The sequence below is a fragment of the Danio rerio genome, chromosome 1 (genome assembly GCF_049306965.1).
Source record: "Danio rerio strain Tuebingen ecotype United States chromosome 1, GRCz12tu, whole genome shotgun sequence".
Classification (NCBI taxonomy): domain Eukaryota; kingdom Metazoa; phylum Chordata; class Actinopteri; order Cypriniformes; family Danionidae; genus Danio; species Danio rerio.
The window spans coordinates 12,282,946-12,298,678 of record NC_133176.1 but is presented as its reverse complement, the minus strand read 5'-3'; the positions used below and the strand labels follow the sequence as shown (position 1 = coordinate 12,298,678).

The window sequence follows — 15,733 nt, the reverse complement described above, 5'->3', positions numbered from 1 at the left end:
CAAAATTACATGAGCCTCTGCAGAAAACGTGACTAGCCTGGTGATGCAACATTCAAAAAGCGCTTCACATAACACCTAGTATAATATTATTGTCTTAAGGCAAATAACTCATGTCCATGTAAACATAGTCAGCTTGTCTTCAAATTAAGTGAAACCTGCAGAAGGGCATCCTGCTGATTTGATTCAGAAATGCACTTTTTTGTCAGACGGCTCACCGGTTTAACTTTCATTCATTCACCGTTATTCGTTTTAAAAAGCACCCGCGCCATTTTATTTTTTTATATATTTTACTGGAATGCATTAACTCTACAGGTGCCTGATAGTTAGCTGTGAAGCTAACGTTAATCATATTCCCTCTTGTAAATGCATAAAAATCATCATCATAATTTACTCGAGTGCACACCTCAATGTCTCACACCCCCCTTAATAGGTGCTGGCGCTGCATGATTCAGCATAGCATGAACTTACCTGATATGGAATAAGAACTGCAGAGTCAAGCATTTTTAATTAGGTCGTCACTTCATTCATCCCCCTTTTAGCCAAAGACGACTGCGGTTGGCATTAAAAGCAGTGTGGTGTATGGTAAAAGTGAGGTTTTTCGAATTTGGCATCCTACTGCAGAACACGACATGTTTGCTATTGCAACCAGTCTCTTTTTGCAACCGGGAACCCGTGTGACGTCATGTGTGACATAGGTTGGTAATTCGTCTATAGCAGGGGTGTCCAAACTACGGCCCGCGGGCCATCTGCGGCCCGCAATCAGTTTTGTGGCGGCCCGCAAGGCTTTTTATAAATATCAATAGAATCTGGCCCGCTATACAAAAAATTTACGTAATTCAACAAATAACCACCGGGTGTCGCTATCACATGCATTCAATTAAGCAGCAGTTCTTGTTATTATCTATCTATCTATCTATCTATCTATCTATCTATCTATCTATCTATCTATCTATCTATCTATCTATCTATCTATCTATCTATCTATCTATCTATCTATCTATCTATCTATCTATCTATCTATCTATCTATCTATCTATCTATCTATCTATCTATCTATCTATACACACACACACACACACACACACACACAGTTGAAGTCTGAATTATTAGCCCCTCTTTGATTTATCTCTTCGTTTAATTATTTTCCAAATGATGTTTAACAGAGCAAGGACATTTTCACAGTATGTCTGATAATATTGTTTCTTCTGGAGAAAGTCTTATTTGTTTTATTTCGGCTAGAATAAAAGCAGTTTTAAATTTTTTATGAACCATTTTAAGGTCAAAATTATTAGCCCCTTAAGTCTTCAGAACAAACCATTGTTATAAAATTACTTGCCTAATTACCTTAACTTGACTAGTTACCTTAATTACCCTAGTTAAGCCTTTAAATGTCACTTTAAGCTGTATAGAAGTGTCTTGAAAAATAACTAGTCAAATATTATTTACTGTCATCATGGCAAAGATAAAATAAATCAGTTATTAGAAATGAGTTACTAAAACTAATATGTTTAGAAATGTGTGGGAAAAAATCTTCTCTCCGTTAAACAGAAATTAGGGAAAAAATAAACAGGGGGGGCTAATAATTCAGGGGGGGGCTAATAATTCTGACTTTAACTGTATATATATATATAAATATCTATACATCTATATCATATATACGACAACGTTTTTTTTTTTTGCATCTGGCCCTCGGCCCAAAAGGTTTGGACACCCCTGGTCTATAGGAATACATCATGCTGAAAATCAAAAACAAAATGACATGATATAACAGGGGATTTTTTCTGATCGAGTTCACCTAAAGATACATGAATGCCGCGGCCTTGGAGCTGATGAAACGTTTAAAAAAGTGTATATATATATATATATATATATATATATATATATATATATATATATATATATATATATATATATATATATATATATATATATATATATAGATAGGTAACTAGATGGACAGAGATAGATTGATCTGTGCAAAAGCACAGAAATCATCTCAGTGTGCATTAGCAAAAGTGTGAAGTGTAAAATAATACATCTCTGTAAATTTATAAATTTGATATTTACATATTGCAATGACATTTGAATGAAACACATATGCTCCCCAATGGCAGAATAACCTGTGAAGTCCACTTCGCAGGGCACTTGTGGTCAAATCAGAACAAATATCTGAAGTTCTAAAAGAAACATTCAAAATGTGCAGAGCGGTGGGGCGTGAGGACTGGAGATGAGATCTACTGGTATATATCTTTATTGTTTTAAACTTCTGGCTTTGTGCTTTTTCCAGGCATTTCAGGAAGAGATAGCTCCCATTCAGGATAACGTAAATCATGTTAACCAGCTGGCCTCCACATTTAGACCGTCTGACATTCAGCTTTCTCCAGACAACCTGAGCAGAATCGATGACCTCAACATGAGATGGAGGCTTCTGCAGGTACACTGTACATTCCTTACATTGTTTCACAACTTTAGCTACACATTTTGAAGTGAGTAACTATTTAAAGAGGAATATGGTTAAGAATTTTCATTATTTATTAGTTTTTTAGTGCTTGCAAAAAGAGAAAAACTGATACTGTCATTTTGGCCACTTGTGTCACTACTAAGGGTTTCTAAGTCCTACAATTTAAATGAAATAAAATTTAGAAAAAAATTTAATTTTACAATTTTGACAAAAATATTTTAACTAAATATAGATATATTGACATGTTACTTTATTTTAGGATGTCCTTGTTGCAATGTAAATAAACAGTTCAGAGTAATTTTAATCTACAACATTACTATATGGTTAGAATTAGAAAGTCTTTAATCTGTTTACGTTTTACTGTTATCACATCACATTGTAAAATAAAATGTTATGAAGTGTTATCATATGCTATTAAGTGTTAACTGTATTTCATATTCTTATTAAAGATATTAAAGACAAACATTTTCATTTGAAGGAGCGTGCACAAATGATTTGTTCACAATAGAACAAGGGGTGTGTTATATTCTGCATATTATATATTATTTTATGTAAATGGAGTCTGGTTTTGTTTCATGTATACTTTAGTCGCTCATTTTCATTGGACTGACTGTTTATGAATCAAGTCAGGTCAAGATCCATCCTCTGAAACGAAAATAAACAAGAAATGCAGTTCGATCTTGGAAAAGATGTACAAAAAAGATGGAACAGTGTAGGTGTCAGCAAAAGATGCAGCAAGATCATCACAGAAATGATCTGTCCTTCAGAGATTTGACAAAGGACAGAGAAAGGCATTATATGATAAAAAAGACAGACAGAAATATAAAAAACAAATCATGAAGAAATACTTTGCACATAAAACATTTTATTGAATGGGTTCCTTTGTAATTGTTCTGTTGACTATTCAGGGTATCCGCGGAGGCTTAAAGTCTTTAAACGTCTTAAATCTCAAAAGCAAATTTTAGGCTTTAAAAAGTTAGCGCTTTGAGTCTGAGAAAAGCACAATATATATAAAATGTATTATTATTATTATTATTATTATTCAGTCTTAAATCTACTAAAATGTATGTTGTAGGTCTTAAATCTTTTTTAACATGTCTTATTTTTCCTTTGTTTATGTATAGCTATATTCATTCTGGCAATTAACACCCATACAATCACCAACAATCCATCTCAATAAAACTTAAAACTTTTTATTTAAAAATAGCATTTAATTACTTACCTCACAGTAACACTTGCTTAACTTAAACCATTTATTTACTGCTGAGGATACTGACCTGACCTATATATTTTTATAATTAAATTATTAATATTGTAGACTGAAGTAATTGACAGCTATGTTTTGTTCTATTCTCGGAAAGGGTTATAGGGTTTGTGAATGGATATATTTGATAATTAATTTAAAAATTAAATAAAATTATTATTATTATTTTATTATTAAATGTATTAAACTTTAATACTTCTTCGATTGAGCAAGTGAAAAAAAATTATAACGAGCTTTGTATAAGTCTAAAATGTAATCCTGCTATTGCTTTTATACGTTTCCTTCTTACCACTATTGACAAGCTTTTAAAAATAATTCCCATTCATTTAAATTAAGTAGAAAAAAGCAAACTATATAAAAAAACTTTTAACTAAATATAGAAATAGAAATAAATAAAAGTAAAACTGAAATAGTCAAATTAAAGTTAATAAAAGGAAACTGATTTGACAAAACAAATACAAGTACAAAATACAAAAGGACTGAAATCATTCTTATTAATTAATAATAAGATTTTTAACAAAATAATTAATTATAAGAAAAAAAATTATAATAATGCCTTACAATTATATAGCGCGTTTATGGACACTTAAAGCTCAAAGCGCTTTACATATTTTGGGGGGAATCTCCTCATCCACCACTACTGTGCATTATCCACCTGGATGACGCAACGGCAGCCATATTGTGACACCCCACACCAGCTGATTGCTGGAGAGAAGACAGAGTGATTTTGATATGAGGTTTATGATATGGTGGTTAGGAGGCCATGATGGACAGAGGGCAGTGGGCAAATTTGGCAAAGGATGGCGGGGTAAACCCTTACACTTTTTCGAAGGACGTCCTGGGGTTTTTAATGACCACAGAGAGTCAGGACCTTGGTTTAGCATCTTATCTGAAAGACGGTGCGTACTGAGCAGTATAGAGTCCCCATCAATATACAGGGGCGTTTGGACCTACACAGACCACAGGTTGAGCACTCTCTGCTGTTCTCACTAACACCACATTCGGTAGCAACCTTAGTTTCCCATGTGGCCTCCCATCCAGATAATGACCAGGCGCAGCCCTGCTTAGCTTCAGTGGGCGACCATGGGAAATGACACAGGTTTCTCTCAAAAAATAATAAGACAATGTACAAGAGGCATCATTAGCCGGCAGCCAGCTCTCTGCCACTCTCACATGGTCTCTCACTGAAGCTTCGCCCGGTCAGTACCTACACATGGGAAAGCTAGGTTGCATGCATACCTGCCAACACTTGTCTCTGAAAATCCGGGAGACCAGGGGTGGGTGGGGTGTTTTGCGAACTGAAGAGGGATGGTTAGGGGGTTTGGTTGGGGGAATTTAGGGGCGAGTAAACTTAAGAGAGGGGTGGGAATTCCTGGAGATAGGTCTGAAATACGGGAGACTCATGGGAAAAACGGGAGTGTTGACTGGTATGGTTACATGCCGGAGGTCGTGTAAGTGATATCTAGGGCCGGCACAACCATAGAGGCGACCTAGGCGGCCGCCTAGGGCAGAAGAATAGAGACGGTGGCATCCCCGAAACTACCCTCGCCACCCACGCCCTGAGTTAAGTCCGTGTCTAGGGTGGCAGAATAGAGAGAGCAGCGTCCCCGAAACTACCCTCGGCACACGCGCCCTCAGTTATATCCGCATCTGGGGCGGCAGAATAGAGAGGGCGGCGTCCGCGACACTACGCTCACCACTCGCGCCCTCAGTCATATCCACGTCTAGTGAGGCAGAATAGAGAGGGCGGCGTCCGCGACCCCACCCCCCCTCACTTTAAGGTTGAGGGCGGAGTGACCATCCTTTGCCTAGAGCGGCAGTTCAGCTTGCTCCGGCCCTGGTGACACCAGCAGGTATGTGTGGGTATTAACACCCCACCAGTATAGTGAAGTGGACTCTATACTACTCATTGAGCGCCGTCTTTCCGATGAGACGTTAAACCAAAGTCCTGACTCTCTGTGGTCATTAAAAATCCCTTAAAAAAAAAAAAAAAAGAGTAGGAGCGTAACTCCGGCATCCTGGCTAAATTTGCCCATTAGCCTCTGTCCATCATGGCCTCCTAACCATCCCCATATCATAATTGGCTTCATCACTCTGTTTCCTCTCCACCAATCAGCTGGCTTGTGGTGTGCCGTCTGGCGCAATATGGCTGCTGTCGCATCATCCAGGTGGATGAGGAGATTCCTCCCAAAAATGTGCAAAGCACTTTGAGTGTCCAGAAATGCACTATAGAAATATAATTAATATTGTGAAAGAAAATGTTTCTCAGCTCTTATTTTCATTTGAACCAAAACTGCCATGCCCAATATACATTTTGATTATATTTATTTTTAGATCTCCATTGAGGAGCATCTGAGTCAGCTGACCACAGCCTTTAAGGACTTGGGACCCTCTCAGAATTTCCTTCATGGTGAGTTTTTATTTGTGTTCCTGTTTTCCAATGTCAGTCCACTGTACTCAGTGAATCATGAATGAATTCTTTGTATTGTATGATGTTTAACTAATCTGCTAAGTAAATTCCTCCACATATACGAGTTTAAAATGTTCTTAATAGAAAAATGTTTGAATAGAAAAGAGCTTTGAAATTGAGGTAACATGAACGGGGTTTGTTCTTCTCACACAGCGTCTGTTGAAAGCCCTCTCGAACGCTCTATTTCACCCAACAATGTCCCCTACTATATCAAGTAAGTCTTCATCTCAAACTCGGCCCACATGTTGATGTCAGGCACATTCAAGGTCCACACTGAATTAACAAATTGAATTTCAACACTATGAAAGCTTTCCAGTCTTAGAAATACATCACAGCTGGCGGCAGACTACCAAAAGAAAAGTGATTTTACCTGACCTTTTTCTGAACAGGGAGATCACCCTGGAAAAATTGAGCAGAATAATCTGAGATGATAAATTAGACGCTGCCAATGCATGTAGCAGCACGCGTCACATAGAACTGAAAACTTCCTCACTCCGTTGACTGAGCGAGCAAATTTCAGAAATGCTTTGCTTCATTTCAAACTGGGAAGTTTGCCAGGTTTTGCGTTCTATATGTGCTAAAAGCTCAAATAAAAATCTTGCACACATACAGATTCAATATCTTATATTTTTCATGGTTTTAGGGAATAGTGAGTAAACATTTCAGCATTTCATGTCAATTTTCTCACATCTTTAAAACCAATATTGTTTTTCCAGACATTCATTTTTTTATTTGCTAAATCTAATAGTTTTTGTGGTTTTGCATTTGGTCAGATGTTTTCATTTTTCATTGTTTTATTAATATTTTTATTTAACAAATTAATAATTATAAGTTTTGATTAGCAATTGTTGGACATGTTGTGTTTTGGTCGTTTTAGGAAGACCACGTCTTTTGGAGTAAGCGCATTGTAATTTTATTCAATTTTATGTTATTTTATTGTAATTTAAGTGCATTGCAGATAATGTACCATTTCTGAAGTATTGGAGACATGTTTTAGAGCTGTGGTGAAAAATCATTTGAGAAATTGCTTCTGCAGTATATATATACTGTATATGTGTATGTATGTGTGTGTGTGTGTGTGTGTATATATATATATATATATATGTGTGTGTGTGTGTGTGTGTGTGTGTGTGTGTGTGTGTGTGTGTGTGTGTGTGTGTGTGTGTGTATACACACACACACTACCGGTCAAAAGTTTGGGGTCAGTTTTTTTATTATTATTTTTTTTTTAAGAAAATGAATCTGTTCATCGAGACGATATTTAATAAATGTAAAAAAAAAATTTAATATAAAAATATAAAGATTTGAAAATAACTGCTTTCTTATCGTATGTAGTTTCAATCATTTATTCATTTTCTTTTCAGCTTAGTCCCTTTATTAATCAGGGGTCACCGAATGAACCTCCAACTTATCCAGCATATGTTTTACACAGCGGATTCCCGTCCAGCTGCAACCTATCCCTGGGAAACATCCATACACTTTTATTTACACACATACACTACCATAATTGATCCGCTACCGACTATGCTTTTATTACTATTACCATTAATATTAACAATATTAATAATAATACTTATTATTACTAGAGTGATTTTTGAAGGATCATGTGACTTTGAAGACTAAAGTAATGAAGCTGAAAATTCATCTTTAAAATGACTGGAATAAATTATTTAATTCAATTATGAACTTCTTTTGAACAGTTATTAAATGCAGCTTTGGTGAGCAGGAGAAGCTTATTTTAAAACAATTAAAAATCCTACTGACCCCAAACTTTTGACCGGTAGTGTATATATAGAATTTTTTATGGAGGCGTCACTAATGTCATGAATCAATTCGAAGTTTACTTTTTAACACCAGATGATGCTGTATGCCTTAAAAAAAGTCATTCTCTGCTTGCCTCCAGTTCCTTACAAATGCCACTTAAAACTATAATAATCATTAATAAACTTAGAAACTGTTTGAGCAAATATCAAGAGTGTTCATAACCAGCATTTTTTTGAAAGTGCATTTTTATTTAGTGCATACATGAATTTTAGTTGTTTTGTTTCTTATATTTGAATGTGAACATCATAAAGGTGTGGAAAATAGAAGCCATAAGACGCATTTTTTTAACTACTTGTAGTGTAACACAATTTTATTTTAATCTTAACTTTGATGCATTTTCTGTTGGTAAATTACCTGTTTGGGTGGCACAGTGGTAAGCACTGTCGCCTCACAGCAAGGTCACTGACTGGACCAGTTGGCGTTTCTGTGTGGAGTTTGCATGTTCTCCCTTTGTTCGCATGCGTTTCCGGTTTCCCCCACAATCTGAAGTCATGCGCTGTAGGTGAATTGGGTGAACTAAATTGGTCGAAGTGTATGAGTGTGTGTGTGAATGCTTGAGTGTATAGGTGTTTCTTAGTACTAGGTTGTGGCTGGAAGGGCATCCGCTGTGTAAAACATAGGCTGAAATAGTTGGCGGTTCATTCCACTGTGACGATCGCTGATAAATAAGGGACTAAGCCAAAAGAAAATGAATGAATTAAAGAAATGACCTGTTTAATAAACAGGAGAATTTCAGTCCTTCTCTTATGATGTCAGTTTGACTGCTTGGGCAAAATATGTGAGCCACACCTCTCTATCCCTGTGTGTGGATGAGCGCAAAAATACAGCTTTTTTTAGTTTAGGAAATACGCCACCATACTGAAATTAAAGTCTGCAGCAACTTCCTATTTACACAGATTTGAAAACCACATTTAAAAGCGATTGACCAGAAGTGTTTTTTTTATTTATTTATTTATTTTTTGGAATTTTGTGTTTGCAAGTACAAGTAATTTTGATCTGTATCATATACGAGTAAAAACAAAAATTATCTTTTTGTGGATTTGCCTCCGTGAGCTGGAATTATTTTAATTCAGGATGTTCTAGTGTTTACATTCCCCTAAGAAAACTACAGTTCAGAATTTGAAGGAGTTCCGAAACAGTGCTTACTGATGTAGAGAATAACTCCCTTCAGAGTGGACTTTGCGCTCTGTAACTTGGCAAATCTGTTTTATTCTCAAACTGCAACATTAAAGGAAATTGAAAGTGTAAAAAAAGCATAATAGGAAATTTTAAAGACAGTGTTGGCTATGACTAAATGATGAATGCTTGCCTGAAAACACTATTCTACTCTCCTCGAACACATAAAACATATTAAGTGCTTCTTTATCTTTTTTTTAGTAAAGCAAATGCTGTATTTACTAAAATAAAAGCAGTTCTGTTTTTACCTTGGCATTGCAAACAAGCAAAGATGGTCCAAAATGTATGCTGTGCATCATTTAAAGCAGGGGTGTCAAACTCAATTCCTGGAGGGCCGAAGCCCTGCACAGTTTAGTTCCAACCCTGCTCCAACACACTTACCTGTAGGTTTCAAACAAGCCTGAAAAACTCAATTAGTTTGATCAGGTGTGTTTAATTAGGGTTGGAACTAAACTGTGCAGAGCTGCGGCCCTTTTGGAACTGAGTTTGACACCTGTGATTTAAAGGGTACCTATTATGAAAATCATCTTTTGTAAGCTGTTTGGACTGAACTGTGTAGGTATAATGTGTCCACTGTCATATTGGAGTCTAAGTCTCTTTTTTAAATTTTCCTGATGTTAAAATAGGACCCAAATCCCAGTGATTTTGAGGCCCATGCAACGTGACAGAGTGAGGTTTTCCCTGCCCACTGAATTTATTGACAGGCGCCATGTTTCTATAATAACATATATACACATGTCCACAGAACATTGTTTAGCAAATAAACTGGGATTCAAATATTTGCTTCTACTGGCTGTGATTTTTATAAGCTTTATAAGTTTAGAACGTTTTAAGAACAGAGCATATTTGTAATAAAGAGTCTATAGTTCTTAACCGCTATAATCACCACGGCCGCATGGTGTCAGTAAATGCACAAATATACATGTATGTGTGTACTGCAAATGGCATTTGTGTGTGACTCATCATTGCAGAAAGGCTTGAATAAACTTCACCACAAATACATTAAACAAATTTTTGACTAATGAGCTCTATTCAGCTTCATCCGTGTCTGTCTCCATCACTGACTGCTGTTTATCTGCTGTAGCAGGAGAAGCATACATGCACATGGGAGTGGTGGACAGAGAGAAGCAGCTCATTTGCGTTTAAAAACAGCTACATTGTACTCAGACACCAAAATGGGCAGATTCTGGAGGCTATTATAAATGATCTGATGAGTATTTTGAGCTGAAACTTTACAGACACATTCAGGAGACCCCAAAGGGTTATCTTACATCTTGTAAAAGAGGTAAAATAGGTGCCTTTTAAGATTTAATCAGGCTTTTACAGCTTTTACCGAAAGTTTTAGGACTGAAAGATCAGTAAATGAAAAATTAGGCAAATTCATTTATTTTTTAATTAACTGCAGGTATACTAATTTTATTTAAAATTTTATTCGATTATTGGACAATAAATCAAAATAAAACTACCACTAATACTATCTAATAATAATAATATTAGTACTACTAATATTAATCAATCATTTGGCTGATTGTTAATTATTATAACAATTCCGCCTCAAAAACTGTAGCAGTTGGAAAAACTGTGTCAGATTCTTTGGGGTAAGCTGGGCCAGCAGCTCAACTAATGCCAATATTAAGGTTTAATTTGTTCATATTTTCAGTTTACCCTTTGACATAAGCACAGCTTAGCACCTTTTATGAAGTCATATTTCTAGAGCCGCACTTTCTTTACTTTAATAGACAGGATTAGACAACCTGCAATATAATTATGAATATTACTTTCATATCTATCTCACTTTTCTTTTCCTATAAGACCATTTAAAGTGCCTCTCTTTTCCTTTGGTTAGACTCTATACAAATATGTTGACATTATTTTAAAGAAAATAAAACAAAGACACTAAAATACAGTTACATTCTTTCTTTCCTTAAAAGTGTCATATTTAATTACAATTTCAGAGTACAATTTGTCACCTACTGTACACCATAGGCTTATAATTATCATAATAATAATTCCAGTGGAGTTTTTTTATCATTTGTATGGCACAAAGTCAATATCGTCCTCGGATTGTAATTTATAAGTTATGAAAGACCTTATCTATTATATATTATCTCATTTTAATAACCTCGTTGAAGCCTAAATTTTCAAAACTGTTCATTGTGGGTAGGTAATTTCATCTTTGAAATACTGTATGTACACAACCTTCACATAAAGCCAGGGCAGCGTTTATGCTTATGACAGTGCATGAATCTGACTTCAAATAGAAGAGAACTGACTCTTAATGAAGCTGTCATAGATTATGAATGTCATTAATGCTGGTCAAGCGGAGCAGTACTTACAGTCATATGGCACTAGAATCTGTTATTTCCAGCCTATTGAATATGATAAGCTGCAGGACAATTGAGAGTATCGCTTTATAATAACTTCCATTAATAAGTCATCAGCAAACATTAATACTTCACAGATCGTTAGTTTATTCGCTAATTCACATGAAATATACAGAACTGTATGAATCGATCCAAGTCTTTGTGACATTTATATATGTGCACTGGTGATCTAAATGTTCTTTAATGTTGCTAATGAAAGTTATTATAAAAGTGTTACCCAGTGAAATATTTACCCATAAACATTTTATGGGATTTCTTCTCGTAAAATTCATGAACTCCATCCCATCCAATACATTAAGCAAACTAAGCAAATTATTAAGTATTATGTTGAACGCAATTTATTTTGGATTTATGCAAAATTTAAGCCTCATAAAATTAGATTCCTGCACTGTGGCACCAGCTTTAGTCAGAGAATAAATAGCCCTTCTTGACAAGACAGTATGAATGCTGACCATTTTCACACTTTGGCTGTGTCTCAAAACCTAGTATGCTGCCTACCTGAACAAGATTCACTTTAGTACTCATGGGAAGTTGTATTTTTAAGGAGGGAAATTGTAATAATGACATAAAAAATGAAGAAAACAGCTTCTGTAAAAGTGTATCAAATATGAAGATGCTGTAAATTTCATTTTTATATATTATATTATCGTATGTTTTACTGTGAATTAAAAAAAGGCATTAAAATCAATTTACCCTAATCAAAAACTTGCGAGATAAAGTTTCAGGTTTTGCACCTTTTTATTAAAACAAAATGTATATATTTGTTTGTATGTGTTCTACTTTGTCGTATTTAAACATACAATTTGTGCATTATTTGAAATCAGATCACTTTTTTAATTTCAAGCATTTTTCAGAAACATTGTCGAGTAATTGTTATTATTAAGTAAGCAATTGGTATAATCTAACTCTATATCACTGCAATTTATAACTTTTTAATTTAGTGGCTAAATCGTATGAAATCGCACAATAGAATTTAGCACGATTTGCTCATCCGCCAATGACGGTTGGGTTTAGGGATGAGGTTGGGTGCCACGCCTCCTTTTAAAATAGTACATTTTCAGTTGACTGAACTTGTACAAATTTGCCACTAAACTGACAAAATGTTAAATAGTTACGTTTCCTCATAATCACACAGATGTGTTTGAAAATTTCAGCATACTGTAAGGTCCTCGAAGCTTTCCTCGTCAGATTAGCGATTTTATCAAAATGTTTGAAATCGAACATTGAAATGCCTCAAGCTAAAAAAACGCACCCATTAAATTCCAACAATGTCAAAAGTTTCTAATGTCCAATGTTTGCTTCGAGAATGTTAGCACCAGTCTTCTGTTATTTACATCATCGTGAACTTTTTTTTTTTACTTATTGTGGAAAAATCAGTCCTAAGTTTTAGCATAGTAACGTTCAAACGTTGCATTTAACAATTTGCTGAATTATATTACAGAAGCATTCAAAGGTGGAATCAAATGTTTATTATAATGTCATAAACGTATTAATAAATTCTTATCTGTTTGATTCAAGTGTTAACACCTAGCAGTGGCGATGTAAAAAAAAAAAAAAAAATATATATATATATATATATATATATATATATATATATATATAATTTAATTTTTTTAACTGTCGTAAGTTTGATATTAAGTTTTATCATTTAAGCATGAAAAAGTGTTAAACTGAACAACTTGTCAAATCAAAGAGGCATTCAAATAATTTGTACATCTTAAGCACGTTAATAAATTCCTTTTCCGCGTTTGAAGAACAATACTGTCTTAAAGATTCGTCACTTAAGCCATTTCCACAAAACACTATTTTTTCCAAAGTTTAGAAGAATTGGGCATTTTATTAAATAATTTAGGCTATTAGGCATTTTTTCTTAAGCAAGCACTTTAATAATTTGAGTTTTATCTTTTTAGCATGAAAAATCGCCACATTAAAACATTTGTCGAATCACAGAGGCATTCAAATAATGTGTATATCTTATGTGCGTTAATAAATTCTATTGCTGCGTTTTAAGAGCAGTACTGTCTTAAAGAATTGTCATTTAAGTGATTTCCACAAAATGCTTTTTTCTAAATTGCGAAAAAATCTGGTGTTTTATCAAATAATTTCTTACCTAATTTTTCACAATTTATCCAATCCCACAATTTATCGAATTACACAAAGGCATAACGACATAATCATAATAATACATTCTATACTTGCAATTTGAAGAACTTTTTTAATCGCCATTTAAGCTATTTCCAAAAAAACGCTTCATTTCTATAGTTTGGAAAGAACAGACGTTTAATCGAATAATTTATTATTGAAATTTTCACAATTTATCTAATCACACAGAGGCATATTTAAGCATTATTTCTACAAAACGCTTATTTTGCAAAGTTTGCGAAGATCAGGCGTTAAACCAAATAATTTTTTTTTTTTTTTTTACAATTTATCGAATCACACAGGCATAACGTCATACTCGTATTAATACATTCCATTCCCACGTTGAATTTTTTTTATCATCATTTAAGTGATTTCCACAAAACGCTTACTTTCTATTGTTTGCGAAGATCAGGCGTTTAGCAAATAATTCTATCGAATCACACATAGGCATAACATCATACTCATATTAGTAAATTCCATTCCCACGTTTTAAAAAAACTTTTATCGTCATTTAGTCGATTTCCACAAAACGCTCGGAATTAAACAGACGCCCCATCGACCCTCTAAAATGCGGTCTAGGTAGGTGGCTTGCTAGGTTGTGAGCGAGTGAGCGAGATAGAGAAAAGAGTAAGAGGGGGAAGGGAGCAAGAGGAAAAGCTCCGCCTCGTCTGAACCGCTTTGGCTGAGGGAGATCGCAGGGAAGTCGGATGCTTTTTCCACAGTAGAGAGGGAACACCGCGGAGGTGATTCGCCCCCAAAACAACACCGAGCCATCGGGATTTTTAAAAAAGGAACACTTTGGATTCGGCGTTTTCTGGGAGGCGAGATGAGGGAGAACTTGAGAAAGTAAGTGCGCGCTAACAGGAATAAATGTCGGCGAGTAGAGGACGCCGAAGGAGTTTTGCATTCGTCCATCTGCCGTATACGTTAGCTTCTTTCCTTACTGGTTTTCATTACAGCCTAAGCAGGTGCTTGTTCGGGTTTTTACAAGGAGCCAGTGCAACCGGGGATGTCCGAGTCTTAGCGACATGCCAGTTCAGCGCTTGAATTGTTTATTTTTCTAATGCCAAACACATCGATAGTTCTGATGCATCTGCTGTGCCCTTCTTGCAGCACGCACACCGATAAACCCAACGCGCTGTTCATAGTCATTAATGTTTTGAAGCTGTATTTGACCGAAATCCTTATGTTGATGATAAGGCTTGGCCTTTAAAGGCTCCTCCATATTCGTGCTCTTCCCACAAGCTAACAGTATGCCACACAGAAGATCACTGTTTTGGTTCTAACCACATACTTATGGCTGCGTTTGCGTTCAACCAGAACCCAGAACCACAATTAGAGGCGTCTGCCTGAAGCTTGTGTGTGTGGGTACCCGTGCTGTTTGATGCAGGCAGGCATGCATGTAGGTGGGCATTCCTTTTTTTCTTGCTCAAACCCACATTACTGCCGTGCTTTCGCTCATGCACTGCCTTGAGATGTGCAGGTATGGAGATCTCAGTGGGAAATTTGCCATCAGGCCATTGGCATGCTCTACTGAGACTACCTGAATCTAGAGGGCGCTGCCACATACTGACTGTGATTCCAAGCATAGCTGTGATGCCCAGAAATTCTGCACGTTTGGGGCTTTTAAACTTTTAGACGATAAAGACCACCCTTCCTCAAATAGAGAAGAATGATATACATTATGTGTACAAACTCTCTTATGTTTTCAGAAAAAATACATTTCTATAATTATTATAATTAAATAATTGGCTTTAGTGTGTCAGTGCAAATTTGAGCAGTTTTTCTTTAATAATTAAATTTCAAATAAAAATATAATAATATATTAAGTCTAAAAACTTTCCTAAATTAAATTAAAATAGTTTGTGCATTAAATTCTGCCCAGTCGTGCTATCTACAACTTTTTATGAGAACAATAAATAAATAAAATGCTTCTCAGTTGCCAACTAAACATATTCGCTTAGAATCATATATAGACTTGCCTATATATGTAGGCGTGTAAACAATATTAC

The 15,733-nt window shown here is 35.3% G+C and overlaps 1 protein-coding gene across 19 annotated transcripts in view; it reads left to right on the top strand.

Annotated features, from left to right (window-relative positions):
- Window positions 1–15,733, top strand: part of dmd (dystrophin) — a 251,520-nt gene that overhangs the window by 174,072 nt on the left and 61,715 nt on the right. For 16 of the 19 annotated variants that reach the window (XR_001799156.4, XR_012404170.1, XM_073949244.1 and 13 more), the window contains 3 exon segments: window positions 2,288–2,434; window positions 6,060–6,135; window positions 6,349–6,409. Coding sequence is in view for 17 of the 19 variants with exons in the window: in XM_073949244.1 (XP_073805345.1) it covers window positions 2,288–2,434; window positions 6,060–6,135; window positions 6,349–6,409 (284 nt within the window). In the remaining 2 variants the exon portion in view is untranslated. 19 annotated transcript variants of the gene reach the window in all.